The sequence below is a fragment of the Musa acuminata genome, chromosome BXJ1-5 (assembly GCF_036884655.1).
Source record: "Musa acuminata AAA Group cultivar baxijiao chromosome BXJ1-5, Cavendish_Baxijiao_AAA, whole genome shotgun sequence".
Classification (NCBI taxonomy): domain Eukaryota; kingdom Viridiplantae; phylum Streptophyta; class Magnoliopsida; order Zingiberales; family Musaceae; genus Musa; species Musa acuminata.
The window spans coordinates 4,398,262-4,424,409 of NC_088331.1; the positions used below are offsets into that span (position 1 = coordinate 4,398,262).

General features: G+C 40.0%; 5 protein-coding genes across 8 annotated transcripts; 3 read left to right on the plus strand and 2 right to left on the minus strand.

The window, feature by feature from the left end:
- The first annotated feature begins 1,606 nt into the window (after positions 1 to 1,606).
- Positions 1,607 to 4,033, plus strand: LOC135673139 (uncharacterized protein At1g66480-like). Of its 3 annotated transcripts, none has more exons than XM_065181910.1 (2): positions 1,607 to 2,289; positions 2,460 to 3,422. In XM_065181910.1, the coding sequence occupies exons 1-2, from the start codon at positions 1,717 to 1,719 to the stop codon at positions 2,505 to 2,507; spliced, it is 621 nt and encodes a 206-aa protein (XP_065037982.1). In that variant the 5' UTR covers positions 1,607 to 1,716; the 3' UTR covers positions 2,508 to 3,422. The 3 variants fall into 3 exon arrangements, with proteins under 3 accessions (XP_065037982.1, XP_065037984.1, XP_065037983.1); XM_065181912.1 differs by having other exon boundaries at positions 2,909 to 3,422; XM_065181911.1 differs by lacking the exon at positions 2,460 to 3,422 and adding an exon at positions 3,576 to 4,033 and having other exon boundaries at positions 1,608 to 2,289.
- A 6,429-nt stretch (positions 4,034 to 10,462) lies between these two features.
- Positions 10,463 to 11,988, minus strand: LOC135674910 (uncharacterized). The gene is made up of 3 exons (XM_065185173.1): positions 11,288 to 11,988; positions 11,096 to 11,206; positions 10,463 to 10,969 (listed from the first exon to the last, which is right to left on the minus strand). The coding sequence occupies exons 1-3, from the start codon at positions 11,564 to 11,566 to the stop codon at positions 10,889 to 10,891; spliced, it is 471 nt and encodes a 156-aa protein (XP_065041245.1). The 5' UTR covers positions 11,567 to 11,988; the 3' UTR covers positions 10,463 to 10,888.
- Positions 11,989 to 12,203: 215 nt separating this feature from the next.
- On the minus strand, positions 12,204 to 13,161 carry LOC135673140 (HMG-Y-related protein A-like). Its single transcript, XM_065181913.1, has 2 exons — positions 13,039 to 13,161; positions 12,204 to 12,955 (listed from the first exon to the last, which is right to left on the minus strand). The coding sequence occupies exons 1-2, from the start codon at positions 13,087 to 13,089 to the stop codon at positions 12,443 to 12,445; spliced, it is 564 nt and encodes a 187-aa protein (XP_065037985.1). The 5' UTR covers positions 13,090 to 13,161; the 3' UTR covers positions 12,204 to 12,442.
- Positions 13,162 to 14,276: 1,115 nt separating this feature from the next.
- On the plus strand, positions 14,277 to 16,180 carry LOC135674911 (uncharacterized). The gene is made up of 4 exons (XM_065185174.1): positions 14,277 to 14,646; positions 14,716 to 14,826; positions 15,316 to 15,414; positions 15,637 to 16,180. Exons 1-4 carry the CDS (start codon positions 14,437 to 14,439, stop codon positions 15,640 to 15,642), a joined length of 426 nt encoding a protein of 141 aa, XP_065041246.1. The 5' UTR covers positions 14,277 to 14,436; the 3' UTR covers positions 15,643 to 16,180.
- Positions 16,181 to 22,818: 6,638 nt separating this feature from the next.
- Positions 22,819 to 25,631, plus strand: LOC135673141 (protein TIFY 6b-like). Of its 2 annotated transcripts, none has more exons than XM_065181914.1 (7): positions 22,819 to 22,980; positions 23,680 to 23,882; positions 23,964 to 24,220; positions 24,330 to 24,420; positions 24,502 to 24,874; positions 24,975 to 25,053; positions 25,156 to 25,631. In XM_065181914.1, exons 1-7 carry the CDS (start codon positions 22,923 to 22,925, stop codon positions 25,361 to 25,363), a joined length of 1,269 nt encoding a protein of 422 aa, XP_065037986.1. In that variant the 5' UTR covers positions 22,819 to 22,922; the 3' UTR covers positions 25,364 to 25,631. The 2 variants fall into 2 exon arrangements, with proteins under 2 accessions (XP_065037986.1, XP_065037987.1); XM_065181915.1 differs by having other exon boundaries at positions 24,996 to 25,053.
- The last annotated feature ends 517 nt before the right edge of the window (positions 25,632 to 26,148 follow it).

Here is a 26,148-nt window from a genome sequence, read left to right on the forward strand (position 1 = left end):
GGTGGGATCACATGAGCTTTGGCACCACTTCTATGAGCAAAGTGGTGGAAGTAGCATCAATCTATCCATGCTCACTGCTCTTTCTGACATGGTGCCTTTCCAAGCTTGCAGAAATGGACTGAATCCTCTTTGTCTTGTGGGTGAAGGGGAAGACTGCTTGTCATGCTCGCTGCAACAAATAGAGAGCAGCGTTGTCGGCAGACAGGCAGATTAAAGAGGGCTCAAGAGATCACAAGATAGTTGTTCATGTGTCATGCATTTGTCTGCTTCTGCTCTTCAATAACCCCGTTCCTATTGTACCTACATATTTCGTTCTCTGAAGTAGCCATTAGACCTAACTTGCGGGCCCTCCTTTGGGTGTCACAAGAGCAGTAACGCTCCGCCAAATGATGCAGAATTGAGCCACTTCACAGGTGAATGAAGCTCTCAAAAGGTAGGCAGGACATGGAGATTCCGGGAAGTGGATCATCTTACTTCTTTAGCAGACATGAAGCTTGTCTTCGTCCAGGCAAAGCAGACCTATAAAGAGAGAGAAATGTTCGTTAGCTGCATAATTAATGCCATGCTGTGCATGGGTGTGAAGCTAATGAATTGGACATTTAATGCGTCGCAATCGTCGTTGAAAAGATTTGTCATCAAACTTGCAGTAACTCTGAATTCAGCAGTGTGTCACTGAAAGCAAGCTTCCATGACGATGATTGCTGTTGCTAACTCAGGATAAGAACTAACAGATCGTGTCATGTCCTCCGTCAATCACGGGCTTCACATCTCGTGAATTGGGGGTTTTGTCTTCCTCTGCTGTCCTCTGCTGGGACATGGATTTGTGGTGTCCGCATACGAACAGATAGCATGTTTCCATTGGCAGATTAAAGAAAGGAGCACGATTAGCGATGGCATAAGGGAGGAGAAAGCGCTCATGGGATCATTCCACGAACGTATTCGACAAAAGTTCCGAGTATTATAGATACACGAATTATCTCTTTGCCCGAACTTTCGGCTTTGTCTTTATAGCAGGAAGCTAGCGATGGAAGCGTCGATGAGCACTGCGCTCGTCCGTGCTTGTCTTCATCGTTAACTCATGCAGTAGAGAGCATTGAGATTGCTAGAGACTCGTGTCAAAGTTTCGGAACGCAGAGCAGCAACTCACGTCAGCCGATTTAGAGGATGGATTCAGGTTAAGTTGACCATAGACGCCTCGATTAGATCTGATCCCAATCTAACAGCTTCGCCAGCGTTGTTCACATTATTTAGGTTGACTAATGGGCTAAATTTTGACTAGCAATCATCATTTTTCCGAGCATTAGCTGTCGCCGGTGCTAACGAATTATAAGGGTCGCTGTCTCTTCGTCCCCAAGATATAACAGAACAGGAACCGTCTAAACTACCGTCAGAAAAAACTTCCGTTACATCGGAAGGTGACGCATTTCTTCCGTCATTATGACGTCAAGGAAACGAATATATGAGCAAAATTAGATGGGGCCACATCGTATAGTGTGCGGAGAGCAAGCGATAGAACACGTAGGAAGGCGACGAGAACACGGTGGTCACACGGCTCCTCAAAATCCAATCTTTTTGTTACTGAAACGTCTAAATAAAAAGACCATCTTGGTTTCGCTTTGCACCACTGGCTCCTCCTTATAATCGCCCTCCTCCCTCATTCACTCCTCGACTCGTAGCACTAGAGCTTGAGAGAGAGAGAGAGAGAGAGAAGAGAGAATGGGCAACAGTTTAGGTGGGAGGAAGAAGAGAGCCAAGGTGATGAAGGTTGATGGCACCACGTTCAAGGTGAAGCCACCGGCGCAGGCCATGAACGTGCTGCGGGACCATCCCGGCCACGCCCTCCTCGACGCGGAGAAGGTGCAGCGACTCGGCCTCCGGGCGCGGCCGCTGGACCCGGACGTCCCGCTTAAGCCTGGGAAGCTTTACTTCCTAGTGGATCACCGGCAGCTGCCGGATCAGCGGGGTGCACGCCGGGCCTGGTCCGGCTCGCTCCAGGTGGGCGCTAAGGAGAGGCTGGAGAGCCTCCGGCTCTCTCACCGCTCCATGTCGGACCTCTCCCGCGCCACCTGGCGTCCGTCCGCCCTCGAGGCCGAGGAGACCAAGGACGGGACTGTCCGCCTCAAGATGAGGCTGCCCAAGGCCCAGGTGGAGAAGCTCATGCAGGAGAGCAAAGACGCCGCCGATGCCGCCGAGAAGATCATGCAGCTTTGCTCCCCCAAAGATGGTGCTAACCCGTCGCCCTCGCCGGAGCCGATTGCGCCGACTTCGAAGGCCGGACGGAAGGATATCGTACGTCCCTCGCTCTTTCTTCTTCTTCTTCTTCTTCTTCTTCTTCTTCTTCTTCTTCTGTGAGTTAGTCTCACTGTATTCCGGTGATGACTTCCGAAGAGTTTAATCTGAGTTCATAGTATCTTAGGAACATCCTTTAACATCATTAACGTTTCCTTGGTAATTCTTAGGACAAGGCGTGCTGTAAAAGACAGGAAGACGAGACTGTTAACCCGTGATCGTAGGTTGTAGACTTGTATTCCAAAAGTCAAACGAGGCCAACTCACACGAGAAATCCTTGTGGTTCCATATACTGCTTCCTGTCGCCGTCACGGCCATAGGGCCATGTAATCTGGGTTAGGTCTGGTGGCGAAGGGGCAGACCACGTGAATGTCCCGATCTGTTAGGTATGGGATCAGAATCATTTGCTGCATGGCGTGGCTGTACACTACAATAAAAGAGTGTGGTCCATATAAACTAAGAAGACAACCCCACTCATCTTGCACCTACCATTCCTAGGCATGAACTCTTTCTCCTTCGGTAGGTGCATCCTAAATGGACCTCCATGGACATGAACATGGACTAACCCACCATGAGTCGTCTCCTTCGTTTTCTTAATCCGTGGCAGTTGCATGTGCAGAGTCACCAAAGTAACTCTGCAAGCTTTACATCAGTGTAGAATTTTAAGCAAGTCAATGCGGGAAGCACATGGCGACTTTCTCGGGGGTTTTCTAGTGCTTCGTTGCTGACTTACTGCCATTCCATATGCCCAACGGGAGAAGCTGCAGTAGGTGGTCAGTCTGGTTTTCAAGAGAGGGAGCGCAGTCTCCAACCACAAGCAAACATGTGATGCGGTAAACTTCAGTAATCACCATCCAAGGAAAAGACACTATGCGACCGTTCTACGTCTTAGTTCTAAGGGTGGTTGTCGCTGCATCCAAGTCTCAGTCGAGTGCGATTATTTTCTCCATTGCATCATATCTCATCAGTTGTCCTTTTGTTTGTACCATAAGCCTCCGATAGTTAAGTAGTGCTTGTCAGACGCTCATTAGGAAAATGGAGACTTGAGTGTGGCCACATTGTCAAGCAAACATCAGCTAAATTGTTTGCCAGTTGACTAATATGTTGCCCAACGTATCTACATGTTATTGCAAGCCGAGCAGATTCACTTGATAGGACAGGACGATCTTTAATGTTACTGTCATTATACGCGGCTTTTCTTACCTTTGATACGAAGTCAGAGAGTGTTGTTTACTTGTCAACGAAAGCTATTCTGATTCCTTCTTTGCCTTCATTTGCTGTTGCAGAAAAGAACGAGGTTTCTTGAGGTGCCGGATGAAATCATTGCTTGAATCAAATCATCAAGGCAGCAAATATTTCGATGCAAAAAAAAGCTGTTTAATCCGGGAGCAAGACCGCGACGAAGAAGAAACACTAGATCATGTAAATTTCTCGGAAAAATGAAAAAGAAGAGGGTGGGTCGAATATGAGAAGCTGCCTGGAGCTTCCTATTTCCCCACAAGCGTAGCTTGTGTTCTTCATTGTTAGATGGTGCTTTCCTACAGTCAAGTGAATGGAATTCCTGATGCGGAAGGGGCAAAGAAGTTGCTTAGTCAATGAAATGGATTAACATTCTTCGACGTGCTTTAGGATCAATGTAATTAAGCTTTAAAACGACTCCGGTCATTGTGCAGAGATGGAGAATATTAACCCTTCTCTCATGGAATGTTTGGGTATTTCGATTCTAAATCCATTTGTGATCTCAGAGCAGTCCGGGTTTAAGGATCACAATACCTTGGCCTTCTCATTACTGAAATCGAGGAGCCATTACAAGCTGTAGCATTACTTTATATATATATATATATATATATATATGAGTATGATGGTTGCGACACATCGGTGCACCGGAGGATCCTCTCCGGTGCAATGATAGGGAGTACGACCTTTGCTTTTGGACGTAATACCGTGCAGTACGTAGCTCGTGATCCTAAAAGATTCCCGGGAACTAAAGGCCACCACTTACTACAGCAGCTGGTGCAGATGCCTCCAAATCCAATGGTACCTTTTGCCGGCTACAATTTAAATTTGTTTGATCTAAAGTACAATCAGAGAGTTTGTAGATACTTGTATTTCAATAATCATTAAGGCTAAGTATACAAAATTTTTGCCAAGGATTTTTTTTTGAAATTTATCTTCAATGTACTTATGAGAAAAAAAATGATTAGTTTAATTTTTTATTGATAATAAATATAAATTTATATACACATAAAATAGGATAAATATATGATTTTTAATCAGTAATATATATAATATTTATTTAAATCATGTTATAATATAGGAGATCATGTTGAAATTATGAACTTATTATTTGATAGAATCATGGTAATATGCTTTCATAATTTTTATTTATAATCATAAGAACATATTATCAAAATATTAGAAGGATCATGATATATTTTTCTCAATAGTATCCTTTCTAATATGCCTCTTATAATATGATACTCTCATTGGAGATATCGATTTTGAACAAGAAATTGCTAACAAGATAAAGACTTGATAAGAGCATTTGCAAATTGATTAGAATATAAGACATGAGAGACATGAAGTTCATCATTTTTAAATTTTATTAAGAACAAAATGACTATGTGTCTCATCCAAGAATAAAATACAGAATCTAACAAGGTTAGGTTTAGTAGTTGTAGAAGCAATTGCTGATATTCAACCTATGTAGAAGATCTTACAACATAACGTTGTTCGTTGAAACTCTAAGAGATTAGATTGTAACCAATAAATCAACATTCAAAAATGCATAAAACAATAAGGAGAGTCTTTTCAAGAAATAAATCATGATCACTAGGGTCGTTAAATACTAGAGGAGTCTTTTAATGGTTGTCCAATAGCTAAAAATAGCCTTATACATAAATTAAAATAATTTATTTATTTTATACGTAATATCGGGACAAGTGAATGTCAAATACTATAGACCGTTAACAACTTGACTATACTTGATGATGTCACTAAGATTAGCATTATCAAATAAGGTATAAAAAACATTTGTAGAGATTGATGTAGTACCATTATTGGCTTCAAGTATTTTAGTATGATAGAAAAAGCTATGAATATATTATCATTGAAAAAAAATAAACTATTTATCATGTGGATGACTTGAACACCAAGAAAATAGCTAAATGCTCCCTAGATCTTTGATAAAAAAATTACTTCTAAAATATTTAATAAATTGATTAATTATTGATGATTTATTACTAGTAATAATTAAGTCTTCTACATAAACTAGTAAAAATATGATTATGCACTCATGAAAATAAATGAATAATAAATTATAAGATTGAAATTTATGAAATTTAACTAAGACTAGATATGTTCGAAGTTTATGATATCAAGCACAAGGGGTCTACTTGAGACTATAAAGAGCCTGGCATAACTTATAAATCTATCGATGAATAATATGATTAATAAAGCTTAGAGGTTGTCTCATAAATACATCATCAAAAATGTGATCATGAGAAAATATATTATTTATGTCCAATTGTCAAAATCTTCAATAGTTAGAGCAAAACATAAGATAATGTTATTGGTTTCGTGGCTAAAAGTATTATGGTACTTAAGGCCTAAACATTAATAAAACTCTTTGCAATAACTCTTATTTTATACTTATTAATGGATCTATCAAGATTTTACTTGATACAAAAAAAATATATTTGCATTCTACGAGGTTTTTACTTGGATGAGATGAGATTAAGTTTTATGTATTCTATAATAAAGTATTATATTTTCTAGATATTACTGCTTGCCATTTGAAAATATTTAAAGCTTGGTTGATAATAGAAAGCTAAAAAATAAATTTTGTGATCATTTTACAAAAAAAAAGAATATTTGCTTTAAAGACTTGATTTTTAGATTTATTAACTATCGAATGAATTGATGTAGGGTCAATGACATCTCCAAGACGTGTTGGACAAGAAAATTTTAAAATAAGAGATACGAAAATAAAGTTATGAATTCTCACTTGACACTCTCATGATACAATAGGATAGATAAGGTAATCTTTTGTTTATCATACACTATTAAGAAAGGATATGATGGGCTCTGAGTAGATAAATTATTTGGATTGATGAGTGGAGTAGATATTTCAACCAGAACGAGAACGATAATCTAAGGTGGCTCGAGCTCAATTAATAAAATTATTGAAAGTTAGTCTAGTAAGAAGATAGTCAAGTGGTTTATAAGGAAAAATATATTCCACAACATAAACATGACAAGAAATAAAAACTCTTTTAGTTGATGAAACAAAATTTTTAAAAGGTATTTTAATTAGTAGAATATCTAAGAAAAAAATTTGATTTTGATCAAGCTTTTAGTTTATTATGAGTAACATAAACATCCCAAAACATACTATAGTTATGAGTAGATCCAAATAGTATTTGAAACGGTAAAGCCTTGAGAATTAGAGTGGAAATAATAATAAGATAAGTTGATATGATAAATGCATAAGACCAAAATGAAAGAGGTAAAAAAGCTTAAGGAGTATGAGATTAGTTCAGGAGTATATTGAGGGGTAAGAAAATGAGAAATTCTATTGGTTTCAAAAAAGGTATAAAGTTTTTAAAATTCATCGTCATTATCAGAGTAAAATAAAATAATGTATCGTTGATAAAATTTTTCAATAATAAATTTGAACTCGAGAAAACTGATGAATACTTCGTATTTTTACTTTATGCAAAATAACCATATATACTTTGTAAAATAATCAATCAAAATAAGATACTAGTTAAATTTTTCATGAGATTGTATTGGTAAAGAATCCTAAACATAAGAATATATAGGTTCAAGGGATGAGTTACTTACACGAGAGGAGGTAGAAAATGGAAGCTAGTGTAATTTATTACATTTGTATAGATTATATGAAAAGAGATGATAAGATGATGATGAGAAAGGTAAATCTTAAGAACGATTTAGAACCTTAAAAAAGATGCCGTAAGTAATTGTATCATTCTTAAAATAAAGCTTTGATGGTGACCAAATCGAAGATGAATTTAGATAGAGATAATATAATAATTGACCACTCATAAACTCCATCTCTATTCAATCTCTTCATGAGATATTGTTAGGAAATATAGGGGACACATCACATGCGCATCGGAAGAACATAAAATAAAATCCTCAAATTTCCCAAAGATGTATTTGTCATCGTGGGAAGATTGGTGCGTAAAATCCATGAAACTTAAAATTACATATATTAAAGATTGTGTTACCTAGGGAGATCGTAGGTCCTTAAATCCCTACAAATCTCTATAATATGGTGAAAGAGATCAAGCGCCCTCCTCTCTAGTAGTGATCTACACAACAAGAGAATGAGAGGAGAATAGCAGATGGTAACCCAGAGATGCTCTAGCCTATGAACCATTAGTTCCCTCCTATTTATAGAGATCTCTTATCAACTTAACCCTAATGGATCATGCCCTATTCGGTATTCGATCTTCATCCAACTACCCAAGCTTCTCATTGGCTCTTATTAGATCTGATCTATAGGATCCAATAATTTATGGGCTTATTAGATATCCAATAAGATATGGGCTCCGACAGATATCTTATATCTAAACCTCTACTCATCACAATGCTTACCATATATATGTGATCCTCTAGGCCCAATATCGAGCTGGTTATGAGTCATACATATTAGAACTTCTTCTGGCTCAATGAATTAGTATCTCCATAATAATTCACTCAACTCATTGACTATGGAAATAAAAGCCACTACGCCGTAGTCCCCAAACGATACAGGAGAATCCAATCCATTGGACATGTATGTCCTCAATTACCATGTACCTATAGTCATTTATCCATTTAATATCCTAGAGACTATATCCCGGGCATGGTGCTGTCATACCCATATGGTTTTTACTCGAGTCTCACTCTAATCAGAGTCTCCCATAGAACTCTTTTTCTCAATCCAAATGACTATGGCTAGGGATTTGTCTGAGCAAGAATATATGAGATAGTCCTCTCATGATAGTGAAAGCGGATGATCCTCTATCGACACTCGATAGTCCTCATAAAGTTGGCTACAACTCCCGATGACCGGTTATGCTAGATTTGGAACCTCCAGACCTATAAGTCCGGTATCAAATAGTGGAGTACTCATATAGGACATCCTTGGTTTCTCAAGTCTAATGACTATATACACCATTGGGGCTACGAAATAGTTGTCTGACGATAAGACATCATCAACCATCCAGCATTCCGTAAGCAGATCAATCAGTGAACTCATTTTCCAATGAGCACCTGTACTATATCCTTAGTGTCCCCATATGAGTAGCTATGAGACCAACTGCATCCATCATATAGATGGGTATATAGCACACTAGTCTGTCTAATTATCTCAATGTCCTTCTCGAGTAACTTATAATTGAGATTATTTAGGATTTATGTTTAAAGATGAATCGGTCTCATTATCGTGATCTCATCACGATCTGACTCATATTACACAGATTCATGGACATCACAATATATTCAAGCAATAAGCAATATAAAGTGATAAAATACCAAATAATAATAATAAGTAAAAAGACTACATGTCAAATCACACTGTCATCACTCACGTGATTGACTTGTAGGGCACCTATGACTAGCAGATATACCCTCATATTAAAATATTTTACAACAAATGAAGATGATAAGAATTCAATGAAAATATTATTATAAGAATATAATTTAGAGATAAATATTATGTTCTTCTTTACATCAAAAACAGAGAAAATGTTTGTAGAACTAGCATAAGTTCTTTTAAGACTTTTATCATCACCTCAAAAGCCATAAAATAGATAAATCAATTTAATAAAGATTAAAAATATTAAGTAACAAAGTGAGCACACGATAGTAGCAATGAAAACTGAGTTGGTGGTGTAATAGGATATAAAAAATAAGATGGATATTAAGGTTAAAATATTCATCCAATTATAGCTTACATATTTCATTGCAAAGTGTCCTGACATGTCATATATTTGATATGTCACTTTATTGTTAAATTATTGCTCAGATTTATTGATATTTTTGTTATGATTTTATTACATGTTGTCTCCCGAATGATTGTTTGGACGAATACTTGTTGTAGATCTTACATTTGTTGCTAGAATTAATGTTGTTAGCAAAATTGGTTAATATAAAAATAACATCACAAAGTGGTGACTTTTAAGTTTTATAGTCATAAAACTTATTATGATTTTTTTAAAGATATAAATTTATCATGAGCATGAACCAGAGCCAAGATAATCTAAATTAAGACCATTTAATATATAAAAATAATCTCTGAATTATGAAAAGGTGAATCAACCACACCAAATATATTTGCTTGAGTTTTAACATATTACGTATAGTCAGAAATAGATTACATACCCTTAGGAAACTGGAAATGAGTTTTTTGAAGTTACATGAAATAATCACAAGATTGGTTAACATATATTATTATATTCTTGGATCACATTTCATGAGAGGATTTTGTAAATGCTATGTATGAAATAATTTGAGGGAAAAAAAGGATAATGATATTAACATATCCAAAAAAAACTTCAAGTAATTGTTTGTGGATGACTAGTGATGATACTTTCTACATAACCTATAAAATCATAACAATTAAAAGAGAATAAAATTGAGTATAATAAGAGGTATAGTTTGTTGACATGAGTTTGAGAGGATCCTAAGTCACAATGTTAATAAAGAAGAGTATTTTCAAGAGTAAAATGATTTAAGATAAATGGCTAGTGGAACAGTCATTACGAACCATATTGAAAAGTAAAGAAGAAAAAACCTAAACCAGATTACAAGAAAGAAATGCTTGTACACAAAAAGCATTTACAAAATATGATAATTATATATATTTTTTTAAATCAATAATAAATATAAAATATTTATCTAAATTATTTCATAATATTGGAGATCACATTAAAATTATAATCCTCGTTATTTGATAAAATTGTGATAATATGTTATTATAATTTTTATAATTTAGAATCATGATAACATATTAACAGAATAATCATAATTTTATCATGATTTATTTTTTTGAATAATATCATTTCTAACACTTATAACCCAACATTCAAACAATATTTGATGCTTGATATAAATCAAAGACGAGAAGATGATACAACCCAACACTCTTTTTAGAAGACTTCAACTGAGTCAGTTTTTAGTTGTGTTCAAATCCTTGAAGCAATTTGCAATATGAACATTGATTGTACTAACATGTGGAATCACAATCAACAGCTTTAGCAGCACAAAAGATATCTGTTGCAGAGTACTAAAACAGATTGCCTCTTAAGTATCATTAGGTTTTCCAGGAGAAATGTGTGGGAGAGGTAAAAATGATCTGTAAAGCTTCGTCAATCCACCTCCAGAGATGTTTTTACGCTTCATACTGCACAAATTGGATGCGAAGATGGAATGACTGCTAAACCAACACCAAAGCTTCAGATAACAGCAACCTGATATATCATCATACAGGCAGTACCACTACTTGCTAATGACAGCATTAACTTTGCAGAAGAAGAATTTATGAGCGGTTCGAAGCTGTTGAATGATGCAAGCATCTGATACCTCCTTTTCAGCTTTCTGATGGATCAGGTTCTTTCGGTTTAGAGGCTCTTTTCTTCAACGCTTCGATCCTAGAAGTCAACGTGTCGACCTATAGGATCCAAGAATTTCCCGATATCGGAGAAGAAAAAGGAGATCATAGAAGAAAGACCACATCAGTAGGAACCAAAGAAAGCCACAGAACGTTTATTTCTTGCGCTCAAGATACGTCTCGTACCTTTATTTCGATGCGTCTGGTGTCGGGGAGCAGCTGGTGGAGCTTTGGTCTCAGTTCAGCTATCATCTTCTCGCACTCCGACAGCTTCATTTCGTACTCCTGCGTTCTCCTCTGCATTTGGATCACAACAGAGGTCATGCGTAATCCAAGAAACCATCAATTAGAACCGGAGCCGAGAGGAAGAGGACGAACGGGGTAGTGTTGCAAGCCGAACTCCTCCGATTTTTGGTTCTCGAATAGACTGATCTTTTCGCTGACGAGGTTGACTTCCTTCTGACAGGCAGCCAGCAATAGCCGCAAGGAGGGCACCTTCGCTTCAGCCGGATCACGAGCCGTCGATTTCTCGGTGGGCCATTTGGTGTGGCCTGGGGGGAGCGGGGGCTGCCCGGCAAGAAAACCAGCCGACGACGAGCTCGATCTCCCGCCGTCCTTTGGAATGGAACTGCCGTCTTCTCCTGAGGCGATCGCCATTGGTGGGCTTATAGCTGGAAACGGAGTTAGATAGAAGACGACGGACTAGAGCTGAGGAATACGTTGAGCTCAAGAAGGAAGGAAGAGATGGGGCTCAGTGGGAGGAGAGGGACAGAGTTAGAGAGTCGAAAGACTACTTCAAGAGAAGCTTTAAACAGCAAGAGGAATGGGAGGGAGGTGGTTACAACAAACTTAACGAAATATGTGACATGACTCCCTTTGATTCACAAGTCATCATATGAACGTTAATGAATCAGTTAATTTATTGAGCCAAATCATAATAGCTGGTATGAGGATGGACATAGTCCTTCATATTTAGTATGATTGATAACCATATAAGAAATCATCGTGGGAATTCCCACTGGATATTTATGACAATTACTTGAATTATAAAGTGAAATTATGATACCTAAAATTAGTACTATTTTTAATCTGACATGTCTTTATTACTAATCTAAAACATTAGTCATAAATAAGAACAGGTAAAAAAAGTTAAAACTAGTACACTGGCTTTACAGGTTTGGGGTCGATCAAAGTTCACCAAGTTGACCAAACGAAACCAGTGGACTCAAGAGTCAACAGTTCAAGACAAAGTAAAGAGTCAAGCTTCTGAAGAAGAAGAAACAACACAAGAATGGAGTAAACACAACACTGATCACGGCGGTCAATTCCAATAGCGTAGTCAACCACGACATCTCACCATAATGTACACGTTACAGACATCCATCTTTGCCTTCCCCCAAACAGCCCGACCAAATTAACCTAACAGCAATAGACAATAAATTAAAGTAAAAAAGGGAGGAAAAAACGACAATAACAGTAAGTTTGAAGTCATCAATTAGGGGTTGACCCGACATTCCACTCCACAGTCTTCACTTAGACGGCGTCATCGCTCGCCACTGCTGGCTTCACCTTTGGCGGCCTCCCCCTTCCCCTCTTAACCCCTCCTCCCGCTGTCGCAGGGGCGGTTGAAGACCCTGCCTCCGTCCCCGCCGACCGAGCAACCTTCTTCGGGGGGCGACCCCTGCGCCGGGGCATCCCGCTGGTGGCCTTCGCGACGGCCGCGGCGACAGGGTCTTTAGGCTTCGGCGGCCGGCCGCGCGGGCGTGGCGGTGGCCGCGGTGCCGCTGTCTCGCCCGGAGGCAGCTCCGGCTTGGGCTTCGGCGGCCGCCCGCGCCCGCGCTTGGGCGGCACGTCGGGCCCTGGCCGCATGTAGTTGTTCTTGACGAACAGCAGCTCACCGCTCTCCTTCATGCGGGCGAGGTGCGCGGTGAGCAAAGACGCGTGCGACTCCGACAGGTCCTGGTACGTCGATGCTATGTGCCTAGCGATCGCCGACTTGTTCGACCCGCCCTTCTCGTCCAGCGCCTCGATCGCCGCCATTATCATCTGCAACCCCGATCGAGAAGGCGATCCTTAGCATCCACCGGAGCAAACAAGCAAATAAGGTCAACCAAAGTTGCGAACGGTACCTCAGGGTAAGTAGGATGGCTCGGAGGCTTGCTGACTTCCTCGGTCGCCATGGGGGAGTGAGAGCGGAGCTCAGTTTGACTCGCTTTGGCTTTTCAGACACGTTAATGGTGGGTGGGGGTGGCATTTAAAAGGGTGTTCGGAAGGAATACAATAGAAAAGAAATAGAAAGGGCAAAGGTAAAATGGACGGTCTAGATTATAATACATTCTCTCCATCGGACGGTAAAAAGTGGTGTAACAATGGAACACGCGGATCGCTGCCGTGGATGGGTTCGAGCCTCCCCTGTTTATTAATTCTTTTATGATGTCCTCCTTGTCCTTTCATCGTTTTGGTTTACCATGTAACAAACAGGTCTCCCTTTTAACTTTATTCCCTTAAATGCCACCTATTTGAATCATCTTATTGGTATGAAAGAATTAAAGCGGAGGGCAGTTTGGGGTGGCGACATAAATGTATTCATTCAAACTTCAAATGTGTTGGCTCTTTGTGCTTTCCCTTTATTTATTACGCTCTCGTGCTTCCTTTTTCGACAGTGCTCTCCTTTATTTGGTTTCCACAATTAGTGTAAACGGGCGGCCCCATCTCTGGGTCGAGCTTCTCCTTTTAAGGCAGTTGACCGGTCTCCGGATTCGCTCGCCTGCGCACCAAGTGACGTGACGAGCTCGGCTTCGGTCGTTCCATAATAATGGCGTCGAATCGTTTTGATTTCTTTTTTTTTTCCCCTTTTCTATCTTCGGATTTATACTATCCATTTAAATCGAATTAAATGTCTTTTGATACGTATAGAATACAGTCGAATTGATTCGACTGTGAAAGCGGAGGCAAACGGGATTGTGGCGCCAAAAGCCAAATGAATTCGACATTGATCATGGGCGTAGGTCATATGTGGATCTCGTGAGCACGAATCTTGTTGGACCTAGTCGGACCGCTCTGGCTCATGAGAGAGGAGCAATCAGTAGAAAGATGTAGCCAACACATCACAATTGGCCCACACGTATGAAGTCGCAGTTTATTAGCGTAACTTATTTTCTTACCCAACCCAACTCGATAATGTACGCATTAACTGTACTCACCATCCAAATTAAATTATATATATATATATAATTTTTCCTCTTGTAAAATATGAATAAAAGAATGTTAACTAATTAATGTTTTAACCGTGGGAGTCTTGTCATGTAGTTTAGTTTGTTACGTTCGTTGTAACGACTTCGGTCCCTTCGTCTTGTCGTGTAAAGCTTCTCATCGTGCAGTCTTCAGCCTCAACATTGTTCCTTTGCTCCCCCATCTCTTGCTTGCTTCCTGAGCTCTTTCCTCGGCGTCTTCTTTGGTTTCTCTCTTTGTTTTCTTCTCCTTTATCAGAATGGTCTAACTCTCTGTTTCCAGCCACGAGAGCAGCAATGGCATCCACATCGAAAGTGCCGCTCCTCCCAAGACATACCCATGCAATCGGCGAGAGCTCCTCGTCGGGGGATCCTCCTACTGAAGGGGCGTCAACCTTGCAGGCTCAGATCGTCGCCCGTCAGGAGGAAATCCGCCGTCTCATTCTGCAAATTCAAAAGGTCGAGCACCGCATGTATATGCGGATACACGGCAAGGAATGGTACCCGGTTCGTCCTCTCTGTCACCCTCGCCCATCCTCCTCTGTTCTCGTGCTCAATTTGTTGTGATGGCTGCAGGAGGAAAGGCGCGAGAACGAAGACTGGCTGTGGGACTGCGACAACAAGAAGGCCCAGTTGACATCGAGGACCAATAATCTGATCAAGCAAACCGAAGAATCCAAAGCAATGGTACGACATGGATCTTGGCAGGCTTTCTCTCTTTCTTTGGTTTGCGGGCTTTCTTTTACTATTGGGTAACTGTATCAGAGTCCAGGAATGCACTGCGCATAAATAGCAGTATGATTTCATTGCAATCATGGAAGATTTTGTCTTCCTTTTCATATATGTACTGTTTCTATTCAACTTTTCTGTTTTATGGTCTCCTAAACTCAGGTTTGCAGCTATTGAACAAATGTCTACGGTATTTACTTGGTTCCATGTGATATGCAAACCTTAGACTACTAGATGGATTGAACCCCCAAAGAAGATTTGATCCTGGATGATATAAGTGTGTTTACCTATTCCTTCTACACGTTCTGTTTCATCTTGGACAATGCAGTAGGTGTGCTTGTTGCATATAAGAAAAGCTTTCTGATAATTTCTTAAAAGGTTAATAGCACATGATTTGTTTACCTTCGGTTTGCTAACCAATAAATCTTAAATTCTTCGTCTTTTTAGGTTTCAGCACTGGCTTCAAAGATTGATTTGTTGAGAAGGATCAAACCCACTGAGCCACAAGTGCATGATCCTGAAATCCGTCAGAAAACTAAGAAAGAGGTATCAGATGTCTTCCATTTCCTAATGCAAAGCCATATGCTCTTCAAACGAATGTAAACTTGTTTAGATATCTAAATTTTGATTAATAACAATATACAAGGACGAGTAGCGTGCATGCATGTATTTCAGCCCTTGGAATTCTTAGTAATGCCAGTAAGAATTTTCTGTGAAGAGTATCTCGAGGTCTCTAATTCACAGCATTTCCTATGCTTGAAATTGCAGGATTGAGCACGAACAAAAGTGGAGGCAGATTGACCGGACTAGGAGAGTGTTTTTACTTGTCCAACACGTCTCCTGTAAGATCTACTCTCTTTGGATGATACCTGTTTCAGAATTCTACAACTGATACTTTTATGGTGCTGAAACTGTTTCATGTTATGATAATGTTCATTTCATAGAGGACATGTCAGTACGTTGCTCGTGTTATAAAATGCATATATGAACTAAGATTTTACTCAAATGATATGACTTTTTGTTTCCGTAGGTTTGCTGTTCAAAGTAATTTTGAGGTCTCAGTGTTGAAGTGTATCTACAGTTTCATTTACATAGGGAAAATATTTCATGAGTTATATCAAACATCAAATTATATTGCCTTGTTGAAGCCACAGCGGAGAAGCTCTCCGACGAGTTCAACAACCTCATTTCCTTGGGCCCGCCCACTCAAGAACGGGCCTTTCGCGTGCAAACTGCTCATCGTGTTCCATCGGCTTATATATTTGTTATGATTCATGTTCTTTTTCCCCTCTACCATTTCTAGGATAATTTTGGGTGGTAATTCATCATGTTTGATCTGTGAAATCTTTTATATATTTAGGTTCGTCTTTAGAATCTTTATGTTCCTCAAGCATGTTAGATCCTGTTACCGATTTATTCTCCCTTTCAAGTTTGTCTATCAGGTAAAAATTTGACATCCTTTAGTTAAATCTTTATGTTTGTATTAATGTGATCTTCCTTCAGGCCAAAAATATTAGGTCTAACCATAAAGATCACATTAATACAAACAATATTATTAAAATTTGACAAGCCAAACGAGTGCAGTCTGAAAAAAAGGAGTGCAGTCATTAAACGTGCTCAAAAAAACATAAGGGCTAACATTTAAAGCTGCTTTTTGAACTGCCGCTGCACTGTTTCCGAATCTGCCATGCCATCATTTTCAGTCCATGTGCTTTCCCAGAAGAAAGAGAGAAGAGACAGAGAGAGAAGCAAACTCATCCAATGGTGTCACGTCCTCAGCCCTCCTTTTTCCTCTTCCAACTGCAACTCCGTTGTTGGCAAGACCAAACAAGCGACAGAGTTACAGCAGACCACGCGCCTGGTGAGGGACGATAGGGGTTGTGATGAGGGCCGCCAGGGTTAGTAGGTTGTCCATTCTCTCACCGTTTAGGCCTCACCTCTCACATGGTTATATGACAGTTTGTTAAACATCACGTTCCTGCTCGCCCATTTGGATCCTGAGATCCCCTGCGGCAGGAGTAGTCACGTCTTCTCTCTCTGTCCCTCTCCCTCCTTTAGTTGTGTGGTGAGCAATAAAAGGAGAGGCTTTCTTCTCGGATAAGAATGTAATTGGATCACCGGCTCTGAGCCACTTGTTCACACCACTATTCGTCTGCATGGTCTTGTGGTGTCCGTCGTCGCATGCGTCAATTCATCCGAACTTGTCATCGCATGGCGAATTCCTCCATCTGCACGTACGGCTGCTGTCTCGTCTTCGAGTATGTTTTGAAGTGGTACGGTGAACTTTCGGATTCACTGTTTTGGTGCATATTTGCTTTTTGAAGGAATACCTCTCCTTGCACTTTAATTACTTCCATCAGCACCTCGGTGTGATCGGAAAAAAAAAAATCAAGAATACTCTTAATCTGAATATTTATTGGATAAAAAATTAAAATAAGTTTTCGTTTCTTCCAATTTAAATGATCGATGCGTCGGTCAAATCATATTCGATTATGAGAAAAAAAATCCCTTTTTATCAAAATTTATCCTTTACAGAGAGCTATTAACAAAAAAAATCTAAAATTTATATCAAAACCATATAATTAAGTCATTATATATATATATATATATAATTTTCTCCACATTGTCCTTCTTTTTCTCCTCATTTTCCTTCAATTCATATCGGTTTTCAATGATACCCAAACATAATTTACATTAGCCAGTACACGAAATAGTTTTTGTCTACTCACCTTGTACCAATTGCTGCTGTTTTGTAGTCAACGTGATATTATTGCCATTGTAACAAGAACATTGTGCAAAAGTGAACATCCAGTACACAAGAAGTGCTGTGAGTATACCTTGAATGATTAGGGAAATCATTATCCCCGTTAAATTATCAGCTTTCATATATCCTACCTAATACCAATAAGAAGGGAAACCAAATTTATGATCGATAGGATTAATAATTAATCGACAGACGTATCTTAAAAGTGTTGTTTAATGATTTGGATTTCCATTCCAAAGATGTTCCTTTTGGCTGCTCTACCACGGACCTTTATGAGTATGAAAAAGCAGTTTAGGAAGAGAAAGAGAAAAAGCAAGTTTCATAGACACCGTATGGGTTCTACTTGTTGGATGCATGTCATGTGTTAAACATGCCTCTCGTAAACCTTCTCATCTTTATCCGTTGGATCTCTCACAAACCTAACATGCTGACTCCACACTTGCAGATTTGATAGAGAACCGGAAAGGAGGAGAAAAGTTCTTGGAACGACTTCTGCCTACCCCTTTCGCTCTCTCTTTATTTAGCCCGTGAACACCGCTTCTCTGTGTCCAATTCGGTGGTCCTCGTTGTTCTTGGATCAATCACTGATGGGCAAAAGAAATCCTAAAAGAACAACAACAACACCCATCTTCTTCACTTCCTGCAAAATCAAAAAGAGTAAGGCACGCATTAACTTGTGGCTTTTAACATTCTTTCTTCTTTCTCTCGTCCTTTTAGTGGTGTTTAAACTTGAAACGCAGTGAGAAGTTACAGGGCTTGGGGATTGGGTCAGTAATCAAAAGGGTTGGACTAAACTGTGGGGCTCGGTGCTGATCTCCGTTCACTATTTGTTTGGGACAATGACACCTGCTCGATGGGCATTTCCAGGACCAACCTGAGAGCCAATATATATCTTTTGCAGGACTTAAATCATTCATGGACCCATCGTCATGTGCTATATATGGAATATGTACCTTCGAAATTATTAGAATGATTAGGATTAAAGCATTGAACATTGGGGGGTTATACTAACATCAAATATGCAAATAATTAAAAGCCTTCAAATGTTGGATCGTGGGGGCACTCGAGCTCCACTTATTTTTGCATGCAAAGTGGACCCAAAGGAACCATCATATGGCATAATGCAACTTGCTTTAATAGGAGCACATGAGACATATGGCAAACAAGTATTTGGGTTTTGTGTCCATAGGACCACAAACACAAAGGCATCCAACACTTCTCTAATCTCCTCTTGGAGTGAGTGCAAGAATCCTAATCCCAAATTGTCTTTTTTGTTTTTGATCGATCATCGAAGCACTTCAAGACGAAGAAGAGATAATGTTAGATGATCAGAGGAGACCGAAATATTTAATCTGATGATGATGAATTACAGTTACTATCTAACGGTGCCCAAAATCGCTTGGGAAATGAATACTAAAGACATATGGAAGCATGAAGAACTGAAGTCAGATTGTTGCAGTCACGAGAGTGGTGTAAGGTTTGGATGTGGATGAGGTCGATGCTTTCGTACACATTTGTCATTCCTTCATTCAATTCCTTAACGCTGCGGCAGCGCAGTGCAGCGGCAGCTAACAGCACCAGCAGCAGCGGGAGGAGGAGGAGGTCCAAAAGCTTTGCCATTAAAGGCATGCTCACATGGCCATCTCCCATCATCCACTGCGCCCCTCCTTGTCCTTCTCCTGTCTTTTTCTTCCTGCCTCCCTCTCATGGTTGTCGGCAGCAGCCCACAGCCGAGCATTTGCCGAGGAGAATCCCCAGCCACCTTCCAATTAATGGTTACATGCATCCGTCAACCTAACTATTCTTCTTCTTCTTCTTCTTCTTCTTCTTCTTCTTCTTCTTCTTCTTCTTCCAATTAATGGTTACATGCATTCTTCTTCTTCTTCTTCTTCTTCTTCTATGTACAAAGAGTAATACATACGCCCACTGTACATACCCATGACATACACCCTATGAGCAGTGCTGCTAATATATATATTGATGGGGATCCTTTACACCGTGGCAGAGTGAGCTGTCATGGCTTGGTTCAGTCCCGGATGCGCAGGATCATTCACGTCGACATTCAGTCGACAAGGATCGTAGTCTAACAAGTTCGGGCTTGGGCTCTGGCTTCAAAATCGGAGACTCACTCGGGTTGATCGCCTGCTTCTTGGCCTCCGGTCCTTGCACACATGTCAAGGTTGGGAAGGGGTTTCCGACTTCGACCCCTCCAAGCTCTGGTTTGAATTGAGTGGCAAAAAACCCCTCCTCACTACCCTGCGAGGGGGCTTTTATGTCTTTCCCCCCGGAGATCACCCGTACCTGTCATATTTATGATTGCCGACTCGACTTTTGCAAGGCAATACTGTGCTCGGGCTACGTCGTCCTGACCTTTGTGGGGTGAGACTGTGCTAAGGCAAACGTGACTATGAACCGTGGTTGGAGGGTATATTACCAAAATGTATCCTATCATATATATATATATATATTTTTTTTTTTGAGGGTATGTGAAAAGGATATGCATGTGATGCACGTGGAGTGGAGTCATATGAAAAGCAAGAAATGACTACGAGCAATTTATATCTTATCAATGTGACTATGTGATGCAAATAGTTGTGAACTTTTGGCCCACAAATCATCTCTAATGTCTGACCAAAAGAAAAATAACTCATATCTTTACGTCACGTAGATATTAAAATTTGGCTTTCAGATGCATGCATTCAATTCTAACACTCAAAAGAAGAGACTATGATTAATCATACCAATTGTAAACCAAAAAAAAGAAAATGCTCTGATTATTGCGAAGAATTTGCATTTATTCAAAATTATTTTAAGAGGAGATGTTAGTGTACTGTTGGAATAAGCTAACACTAATCTTCATTAACGAATCAAAAGGGAAGCTTTCCGTAAGTACGTACTACTCAACCATGCATGCATGTATAAGGTTGATTGACACCATGCAATATACTTACTAATCGTTTGACTTGAGAGAATAAAGGGGAGGGATTAAATAACATGTTTATGTCTCGTCTCTGATGGCCTCATCGACGCCAATGATCAAAGTAATGCATCTCAATATCACGTTCGATTTCTCCTTTATTGACTGCACCAACACTCAAACATTATGAATCTTATCTATACCTCTCTCTTACAACTCATTCTTTATTGTATATACACAACTCAATTTGTCTCGGACCTAATTTCCCGGTCAAACTTCTCTAATTCTCTATAGAAAGTACTCATCTCAGAATCAAATTAGTCAACCAATAGGTTGGGGCGGACAAATCACAAGATGAAAAGGAGTTGTCAGGAAAGATGCTCGACTGCACATATTACTTTGTCATGAAACCATGGAAAGGGACAGGACAAGAGCATTCTGTCACTCAAGTGATGTTCCAGTCACCTAATCAATGGGACATCGTGCTTTAAATTCCTCATGTTACAAGCTACCCCCAAAGGCAAGCATGTGAGACATCATCCAGCTCTTACAAGGGAAGAAATTAGTGAGAGAATTCACAAAACATAAATGTATATAGCCATATATTAAACTCATGGTGGGAAGAACAATTGGTTATTAAGAGCTCCATACATACATCGTAGAATTAATAGGGCTCGATAGATTATACCCAGATCTAATCAAGGGGGTCGAGTCATATGGATATCATCTTAATATAAAATGTTAAGAAAATATTTCTTCCATTCCAATTGAATTAATTACAAATGTCTAACATATCATCGTAATTGAGGGTGATGATTATTTACGAAAACTCTTTAATTCATTTTGTTACTAACTTAAGTATCATAATGATCATATCGAGAACTCTATCCAATCTTGGTCTCTATGCAAGTCGACACTAGATTGAGTATTCGAGACCTTCTTGATTATATATGAAGATTTCTTACGCATGCATGTGAGCTCGAACCAAGTCGGGCTCATCATCAATATTTTTCATAACAATATCACAAACATCTAGATTTGAAGTTAAATACCTAAATTTTGGTGTGATAACTAAACATAGAAAATTCAAGATCTCATTTAATAAAATTTTAAATATGTTGATTAGCTTAAGTGACAAATATTTTATACTAAAATTACTTAAACATGCTTCAAATTGAATATACTGGTTAGTTTAGCTAATAATTTTCTATTTGAACATACTTAAAAAAAAAAGTAGATAAAGAGTTACTGAACTCATTCTACTATTATTTAGAAACATAAGATACACATTAGAGACCTGTAAATTGTACCCTTCCTAAACCCAAGGAAGTAAATCTAACTCGGGTATCTATTTTTCTACTCAAACTCAGTTAAAAGTGTGCTCAATCTAGTTTAAGCTAATCGGCTAATTTCGGGTATTAAAAAAGAACTTGACCTCGTCCTCAACACTTTAATTTCCTTAAGTGGCATTTGCCACCCATTGACAACGACTAACCCATATATATATATATATAACCACTACAGTATCATTAATCTTGCTGGGAATATCTAAGCATATTATCAAAGATTAATTAAATGCTAAGTATATTTGCAGGATTCAAGATTTGTGACCCCACAAAATGATCGAATCCAATGCTTGCTCATCGCGAAAGTGGTCCTTAAATACCACGAATCTTAGCATTGATTGGATTCAAGATTTGTATATTACGATATGTTTTAAGTGGGCGGTAAAAAGTGTTAAATTGGTATGTTATTTGCCTGCCAACCGTTGGTCGTCCGGCTGTAAGTGATGAATCTTACGGTCGAGTGTCTAATATATCATTTAATGTAATAAAAAAATAGATAATTTAAGTTAAAATGAATCCATCCGACGCTTCTTTCTATTATAATTTGCACAATAATTCCACGGTCCAAAAAGTCGAAACCCCCAAACCTCGTTGCAGTGTTTACACACACCAAAAACACGAGGAGGAAATCAATCGATGTACGCTTCCGTACGCCGCGATTAATCGCCGACGGAGGGGGCGCCTCGTCACGTGACGAAGGCCAGGTGGCTCGGCGGGGCCCAGCCACACGGGAGCTCGCTGGCGCGGCGCGGCGCAGCACGTGTCGGCTCCCAGGGACCACGCCGGGTCGCCCTCCGCGCCGGATGGGTTCGCGTGCGACGCAAGGAGTCCTCTTTCGCCGCGCACGTGGTCCGCGACCGGCAACAGCCGGTGGCGCTCCACTCCATCGCTATATCAACCACCGGGAGGGAGTCGGTTCCTTTTAATTACCCTCCCATTCACGAGAAGAAAGAAATTTTCAGCAGGATTCGGTAGCTCCTCGAAGAGAAGAAGAAGGAATAGGTTTCTTTCCGAATCAGATCGAGCGATGGAGAGGGATTTCTTGGGAATTCACGGGAGGGATTCGGGGAACCGCCAAGATGCAGGTACTATCATAATAATAATAATAATTATTATTATTATTATTATTTGCTTGAACTTTTCCATTGGATCCATGGAGCTCTAGTTGTCTTTCTCGTATTTTTTTTTCTCCTTTTTTTATTTTTTTTACAAAGTTGTCTTTTTTCCTCTCCTTTTTAAGGTTTATTTGGTGGTTATCCGCTAAAGATGCGATTTTGAATGATTTCTTTGGTTCTCCGAATGATTTTGCTGCTGTGCTGTTTGGATTGTATGGAAAGATGATGATTTTATAGTGGTGTGGAGATGAAAAATAGTAGGAGTTCCGAATAAATTCTTGTTACCATTTTTTCCAATCAGGCGACGGTCTCTCAGTGGTGTTTCTCTTCTGATTCTTGCTTACCATCTTTTTAGTTAAGTGTTGAAATAGGCTGAGGCTCAGCCTGTAATGATTTAGATGGCATGCTTTCCTTGCAAGTTTTCTTGCCGCTATGATTGCTTTGGCTTCAATTTTGCATATGCGTACGTGCAGTCAATTCCATCGTGAAACAAAAGCAGAGCACTCGGAGTTTTTAGTCCACAGATCCATCATGTTGTAATTCTTTGTAGTTTAGATTTTTAGTGGTTAATCGATATCCGGTTACTGAGATCATGGTAGATGATGCTTGTTATTCTATTCCAGATTTCCCTTATGCGCAATTGTTTCTTTTTCGTTTCCAATCTCTCAGCTCTCTTTGGTGGGTCAGCGGTTCAGTGGCCCTTCTCAAACGTCTCCACCATGCAGCCATTCGTGTTCTACAAGGCCGCTCAGGAGGAGAAGGCTAGGAACTATTTCTTCGATAAGCACTCGTCTTCTTCGAGGTTTCATCCTCTGCCAAGCATGGCTGTCTTTGAACCCAGTCAGAAAGCTTCCCATGCTGTAGCATCTCAGGTGTGTGCATCGACTTCCCGGTTGGTTTCAGACATCGTGAATCGCACTGGTGCTTCATCTTCTTGTGTCATGATCTTGCAGAAAAGCTTTGGTCTCGGAAGACAAAGCATCAACCAGCATCCCATGCATGGATACCAGCCTCAGAGCACTGGTTCTTCCCTTGATGCTACTACATGTCACATGATTCCTGTCAACATGGGCGGTCCTTTCTTCAAGGTTCAGGCTGCCCATAGCGGTCCCAATATAGCAGTCACCTCACTCGAGCAGCTTCCTACTGGAGGTGGGATTGCAGTTAACAGCCCTATCGGTGGCCCTGCTGGTGGAGCCTTTGCTCCAAGGTAAGATTTTGTTGAATAAGTTTCAGATGCAAGTCTTCTATTGCTCTTTTTGAGACACCCGCTTTTCCATCTTGTTAACTATTATGGTATGATGGATTTCTTTCTCCAGGAATATGCCCAAGCCCAGTCATATGACTGCTCAGTTAACTATCTTCTATGGGGGTTGCGTGAATGTGTATGATGATGTTCCATTGGATAAGGTAATCTTCTCCGTCTCATGGTGATATAATTAGATGGAGGATGGTTGTGATGCTAATTTATGAACTGGCTGTGCGTTTCAGGCTCGAGCAATTATGTTATTGGCGAGTAAGGGATCTAATGTAAGTTCAAATGCTCTCAATCCGAGATCTGAAGCACCCCTACCGGCTGCAGCCCCTGTGCCAGCCAAAGTGTTAGGATCTAATGGTATTAGTACGAAGCAGACCTTGATTCCTACCCCGATTTACGTGGTAGCACCTTGCTCGGGGCTTTCAAGCCCGATATCGGTTGCATCGCATGCAAGGGCCGCTGCAGGGGGTGGTTCTAGCAACACCGATGATGCACCGAGGCCTAAAGCCGTCGTTGCTCCACTGGTTCCTACAGGGCTCCACGACACCTCCAAAACTCCAACTACTGCTTTAGGCTCAAGAACTGCAACAAATAACACGCCAAGAGGTAATCTGCAATCATGTATGATGCATGAAGCATGTGAATCTGCAAACACCTCTCTTTCTTTCTCCTACTACCGATTCTTAGATTCTTGTCAACTGAATAGATTGCGGACCCATGTTTGCAGCTGTACCTCAAGCTCGGAAGGCATCACTGGCTCGATTCCTAGAAAAGCGCAAGGAAAGGTGGGTTTATCTGAATTCTTCGTTGTGAATCCATCTCCGAGCACAATACTTGGAGGTGAACGAGGACGACGACGCATGCGTAATTGCCTTGCTATTTTTCAGGATGACCAACGCCTTGCCCTATCCTTCTTCTTGTTCCAACATGACCCAAGACAAGGGGGGCAGAGGATTCGAGAGCTGCAACTCGCCGAGCAAATCTTCGTCAGCTGAGATCAGTCTTTCGACCTACCGAGAGGACTCGTGGTTTCTGGCACACCCAAAGAGCAGCATAGGTAGCATGGAGTCCTTAGGGACCAAGTTAACCATATGATTCGGTGTGTATTGGAACGGCCATCCAAGTGTCGTCTCTTCTGACGGGAGGAAAAGAGAAAAAGCCTGTAATGTGAGATTCAATTGTTTGCTCTACTCATTGGGGGAGTGTCATAATATATCATCAGATGGGAGAAGGTATCATAGTAGTGTCTTCTGCAGCAGAGAGGTCTGTAGAAATTGTAATTGGAGCTGTTCAGTCATTAACAAGAGGGATGACTGAATTATTCCCCTAAACTTCTACAGTATAATAAGATTATTTTAGTATCCGAGAATGGATTTCGTTGGTCCCCTAAGCTTAAAAGACTCTTTTATTTCTCTTCTTATCAGAAGCTCGTCTTCTACCACTCAGACGATTGGACATTTGTACTCTACCCATCTTCGTCAGACCGGTGGAGGGCTACCGCGATGGGGGGGGGGGGGAATAAAGTTGCTTGGTTCCGATCAGTCTGTGTAATTTTCAGCTCATCAATGATAAAGATGAGGAATCTGCTTGCAATTTGTGCACGCCAAAATGGCAAACACTAGCCGTTCATTCTCTTTTTTCTTTTTTTAATTCTTGTGATGCAGTTTCGTGATCTCGTTAACCTTCGTCGTCGTCGTCGTTGCTATGTCATGAATAGAATTCTTATGTTATCATATTAATTTAAATTTTTTTATGAGCTATAGATATAATATTTTAAAAGTTTAGATTATAGATATTTTATTTTGAACGATAAAGATGTGATTTGGGATAAAAATATATATATTTTTTTATTTCTAAAGCTTAGAAAATCTTACTAAAGA